The sequence below is a fragment of the Salvia splendens genome, chromosome 7 (genome assembly GCF_004379255.2).
Source record: "Salvia splendens isolate huo1 chromosome 7, SspV2, whole genome shotgun sequence".
NCBI classification, from domain to species: Eukaryota; Viridiplantae; Streptophyta; class Magnoliopsida; order Lamiales; family Lamiaceae; genus Salvia; species Salvia splendens.
In genome coordinates this window covers 2,151,204-2,156,272 of record NC_056038.1, presented here as the reverse complement: position 1 = coordinate 2,156,272, position 5,069 = coordinate 2,151,204, and the positions used below count along the sequence as shown (strand labels likewise).

Genomic DNA, 5,069 nt, shown 5'->3' with positions numbered 1-5,069 from the left:
CACATGTACGACCACCGGTGCATGTCTCGGTGGTGGTTGACAGTGTGGTGGCGATGGTGGGGTGTGGGCTCCTTTTTACGGCGAGATGAATTTCGTGACGACGATGCGCCTTAGGATCTAGCGCGCTTACGTTTAGGCGTCATTCATGCAAGATAGATTTTTACGTAGGGGAGCAGAGAGATTTTTACGTAGGGGAGCAGAGAGAATGAAGAGTAAAAAAAAAGTTTTGTGAAATTTTTAGGTGGGGTGGGAGGGTGGAGAATGGAGAGTGGGGAGTGAACTGCACTTTCCACGTGAGCTTCGTTTTTGGCACTAAACCTCTTTTCTTAATCTTCACTCTCCCTCTCCTCTCAATCGCCATAATAATGCACCACAACGCCAAATCTCCGAGTTCAGAGATAATCAGAGAGCGAAATGACAGAGTTAAATTCGATCTAAACCTCTGAAATCCCCATCTCCATCTCCCTTTTTATCGATTGCTTCAAGATTGGGGAAAAACCAAAACTAGAAGTGGAATAAAGCGAAGAAACACAATAAAGGAAGCAACTTGACAACTCCCACGAGCCGGAAAAATGGGCCCAGCTTCGGCGGCGGAAATGGCTGCGGTAAAATGGCTTCTCGGCTCGCCTGCTGACGTCATCGCGCCGGTTTGGAATGCGGTGAAATCGTACGCGATAGTGCCGGTTTTGAGATTCTCTCTCTACCTCTGCTTGCTGTGGTCGTTCTTGCTCTTTGTGGAGTGGGTTCACATGATGTTCCTCGCTGCTCTCGCCAAGCTGATGCGGAGAAGGCACGCGGAGAGGTACAAATGGGAGCCGTTGAGGGATGATTTGGAAGGTGGGAGCCTCGATTTCCCCATGGTTCTTGTCCAGATACCGATATACAATGAGATAGAGGTCGGTTTAGCTCTAATTTGGGCGAAAACTTATTGCTTTATTTGAGTTTTTTAGTCTCTCTCTCACACACACACACATTGGTGATTGGTGGCAGGTGTACAAGATCTCCATTGGTGCAGCGTGTAGGCTGTCTTGGCCAGTTGATAGGCTGGTGGTTCAAGTTTTGGATGATTCTACTGATCTTGTTATTAAGGTATTGTGTCTTTGATTTTGTTCTGATTAATGCTCTTGATTTTGCATTGGAGTATGAATCAAGCCTTGTTCATGTTTCAAGAATTTTTCAATTTTCCCAGAGATGTGATTGATTGTGCATTGTGCCAAGAATCCTGCCTGTTAGGGATTGTCGTAATGGATAAATCTTTCATTTTATCCATTATTCATAATAAAAATGTTATCTTGGAATCAAAAGTATAAACTATGAATTAAAAATGTGGTTTTGTGAGATGGCCACCACTATGTGTTTGTCTTAATCTTGTGATTGATAACAAGATGGTTGCAGGATAAGGTATCGTTTCTTTGATTTTTGGTAATTAATTCTCCTGATTTTGCATTGGAGCATGGATGAATCATTGTTCATGTTTCAAAAATCTTTCAATTTCTCAAATTTGCAGCTTAGGTTTTCTAGAGATGTGATTGGTTGTGCATTGTGCCAAATTTCCAGCATGTTAGGCTTGTCGTTTATCTACGATTCATAATAAAAATGTTATCTTGAATAAAAAATGTGGTTTTGTGAGATGGCTACTGCTATGTGTTTGTCTTAATCTCGTGATTAATAACACGAAGGTTGCAGGATAAGATTGAGAAAGAGTGTATGAGGTGGGCGAGTGAAGGCATAAACATTAGGTACCAGCTTCGAGAAGGTCGGAAGGGGTACAAGGCCGGGGCTCTCAAGGAAGGGCTGAAGCGGGACTATGTCAAAGAGTGTGAGTATGTTGCCATCTTTGATGCTGATTTCCAGCCGGAGGCAGACTTCCTTCGACGAGCCATGCCTGTCCTGATTCAAAACCCAGAGGTCGCACTTGTGCAGGCTCGCTGGAGGTTTGGTAAGCAGTGAGGGTCCTCTCTGCGGGTTGATTGTCTCCATTTTGCATAAAATGATTGAAGAAATTTTATAGCATTGATGTCAAAGTGACTGTCATACATTAGTACCTGGTTAGTTTTAGATTCAAGTCATCAAGCCAACAAAATTGAAGATGCTTTTTGTGGGAATTTAGCCAAGAATTAGAAGTAAAACTAACATTGCAAAAACTGTCAGAAGATAAAGAGAGAGGGATAGAGAGAACTGAGATGTATGCCTTCGTCTATGCGTAAAGCCGGACTAGTGAGCTTAAAAATGAGAAAAACTCGGGATAAAGGCAAAGTCAGACTAGGAAGCTTAATAAAGAGTAGTTTGTTATCCCAAAGTTCTGGTGGTGAGTGAACATGAAGTAGATACTGAAGCTACTAGGAAATATAGGCCTACGTTTATTGTGTAGAATCCTATTCTTGTAGCGTAGCATCTGTACAAGGCACAACATACGAGTAGTAGAGTAATACAGTGGTATACTATATGTATATGCATCTTAGAGCTTCTTCTAACGACTTATGCATTTTGCTATCATTTTCAATCAGACGACCCATTAATCCAACTAACGGAGGATTATAAATGGATCCTTGTATCCTCCCATGAGGATACTTACCTTTGGAACATACTGGACATTGACTCGTATAGAAGTTTAAGAGTGAAAATACTGATGTGGATAACATATGATCCTTGTAGCATCTTTCTAGTGATTGAAAAAATATGAATTGCTCTGCTGTACTTGTCTGTGACCGTGAGGAGTTGCTTAGAATTGAAAAAAATTGTGATAACTTTTTTGTTGATTTTGCAGTGAATGCAAATGAATGCTTCTTGACAAGAATGCAGGAAATATCATTGGACTTCCAGTTTGTAATTGAGCAAGAAGGAGGATCATCCATTCATTCCTTCTTCAGCTTTAACGGTAATATAAAACATGCGAGGACTCAATAGGCATGAATAGATTCTATTTTGTAAATCTTGGTAGTTTGTTAAACAAAAGGAATAGATAGACCATATGCATTGGCATTTTTGTGCTAGTTAGTTGCAATAACTAACATTACACTTGTCTCAGGAAGTGGTGGAGTATGGAGACTCGGGGCAATAGACGACGCTGGAGGTTGGAATGATCGAACCACTGTAGAAGATATGGATCTTGCTCTCCGAGCTGGACTCATGGGCTGGAAGTTTGTTTTCCTAGGCGACATTGAGGTGCACTCTAGACTTTGATTTTCACTAACAAGTTTCTCGACCCTGCATTTCTCGTTGTGTTTCTTCACAATCGATCCCTCTTTTGTCAACAGGTTAGGAGTGAGCTTCCTAGTACTTTCAAGGCCTATCGCTCTCAGCAGCATCGGTGGTCCTGTGGTCCAGCCAATTTGTTCAGAAAGATGGTGATCGGAATTGTAAAGAACAAGGTTCGTTCAGTACCAATACATCATTCAGGCATTGCACAGTAATTCAATATGGCGTGTTGTGTTTCTTTCAGGATATATCGCTCTCACGAAAGTTCTACATGATATATAACTTCTTCTTCATCCGGAAGGTCGTGGGAACTATGTTCGCCTTCGTTTTTTACTGTGTGGTGCTGCCCTTGGTAAGTCTGATGCCTGAAGTTGATTATCCTAAATGGGGTGCCATTGTGGCTACTTTGATAATTGCCACCGTAAACACGAGCATTTCGACTCCAAGGTGTAGTGTAATTTAATGCCTAGCAAGTTGTTTTTTAGGCCTAAGTTTGAGAATCATTTGCATTTTCTGATTAATGTGGGGTTTGGAGATTACAGATCATTCTATATGGCCATTCCTTGGGTCCTTTTCGAGAACATAATGTCGTTTCATCGCACCAAGGCTTTGATGATCGGTCTGTTCGAGGCCAAGAGGGCAAACGAATGGATTGTCACTGAGAAACTAGGAGACGCCTTCGAGGGCAAATCCAGAGCTGAATTTAGTGCACCAAAGGGTCCTCGACAGCTTAAGCATCTCCGGGAGAGGTATGTTTTGATTATATCGCCTCACACGACACATGAAACTAGACCGGTCATTTAGAAAGTGTTTTATGCTCGTCTCGGGGAGTGAGAGGTAGCGATGATCTGAAAATGTGTTCGATCATTTAGTCTGACTATGATGATCATATTTTTTTTTTCCAGAATACTACTGCAGGAGCTGGGAATTGCTTCGTTTCTTTTCGCTTGTGGATGCCACGGGATCTTCTATGGGCACGATAGATACTACCTGTATCTCTTCCCTCAAGCCATCTTCTTCACTATTGCTGGGTTCGGCTACTTTGGCACGATAGTCCCGAGCTGCCCCGAGCTCTCTTAGCAGCAGCCGGGGTCTTTCCTGACTCATGCTTGGATCTTTAGCCAAGAATAGGACTAACTTAGAACTGCTGACACATTACTAGCAAGATTTTAGTTGAATTATTGTGCTTCAGTTTTGCCAGAAATTTGTGATTCTTATTATACCAACAATGATTCTTGAGAATAAAACTAGCTACAACACCATATTTGTTGACCATTATTTTGTAGTTTTGGTTATTGGATATTGAAGATTCCTGTTGTAGTGTATCTTGATTTTCTGTTGTATTCATTTGGTGTTATTTTGAATTCTTGATCTTATATAGCATTTCAAAGCAGAGGATTTATTCGAGTTTGCTATGTTCCAATAATACAAAAACTTGTGTCAATATCCAATTCATGGCAAAATTCACCAAACATTGTTGATATTAGGCCAAATAGCTAGAAAAGTTATAAATTTTGTTCAAATTTTGGTCTATTTTGCAGCTTTGAAAATTAGTGGAGTAGTAAAAATGTCTTTACTATAGTGGGACGGAGTGAGTATGATTTTGTGTTTGTAATATGTTGTTGATTTGGTGCACACATATTTTAAGTCGATGACATTTGTAAAGTGTGATGAAGAAAATGGTAAAATTCACCGTGATTTTGTCCTCGTTGAACTTTTTGGATATCACATTAGATAGTACTATACAAATTTGCCCACATTAGACCTCTTGGGAACCTTTGAGAAAAACTATTAAAATTCATTTTATAGCTGATTTTCAGAGTCACGGGACAAATCAAAATTCATGATTTTTCTAGGAATTCACCGTTTAT

General features: G+C 40.6%; 1 protein-coding gene across 3 annotated transcripts; it reads left to right on the top strand.

Annotated features, from left to right (window-relative positions):
* Positions 1-286: 286 nt before the first annotated feature.
* LOC121811085 (glucomannan 4-beta-mannosyltransferase 2-like) lies at positions 287-4,460 on the top strand. 3 transcript variants are annotated; one of them, XR_006052504.1, is made up of 9 exons: positions 287-896; positions 991-1,089; positions 1,687-1,939; positions 2,768-2,878; positions 3,029-3,165; positions 3,258-3,371; positions 3,443-3,550; positions 3,741-3,947; positions 4,104-4,245. XR_006052504.1 is itself a non-coding variant. In XM_042211874.1 (9 exons), the coding sequence occupies exons 1-9, from the start codon at positions 573-575 to the stop codon at positions 4,276-4,278; spliced, it is 1,623 nt and encodes a 540-aa protein (XP_042067808.1). In that variant the 5' UTR covers positions 287-572; the 3' UTR covers positions 4,279-4,460. The 3 variants fall into 3 exon arrangements, 2 of the variants coding, with proteins under 2 accessions (XP_042067808.1, XP_042067809.1); XM_042211874.1 differs by having other exon boundaries at positions 3,443-3,645; positions 4,104-4,460; XM_042211875.1 differs by lacking the exon at positions 4,104-4,245 and having other exon boundaries at positions 3,443-3,647; positions 3,741-3,929.
* The last annotated feature ends 609 nt before the right edge of the window (positions 4,461-5,069 follow it).

Bases quoted from the DNA above. Each gene is read 5' to 3' on its own strand.
- LOC121811085 (XM_042211874.1), top strand. From the start codon at position 573: ATGGGCCCAGCTTCGGCGGCGGAAATGGCTGCGGTAAAATGGCTTCTC. The intron at 897-990 runs GTCGGTTTAGCT...GATTGGTGGCAG, and splicing joins CGATATACAATGAGATAGAG to GTGTACAAGATCTCCATTGG. The intron at 3,948-4,103 runs GTATGTTTTGAT...TTTTTTTTCCAG, and splicing joins CTTAAGCATCTCCGGGAGAG to AATACTACTGCAGGAGCTGG.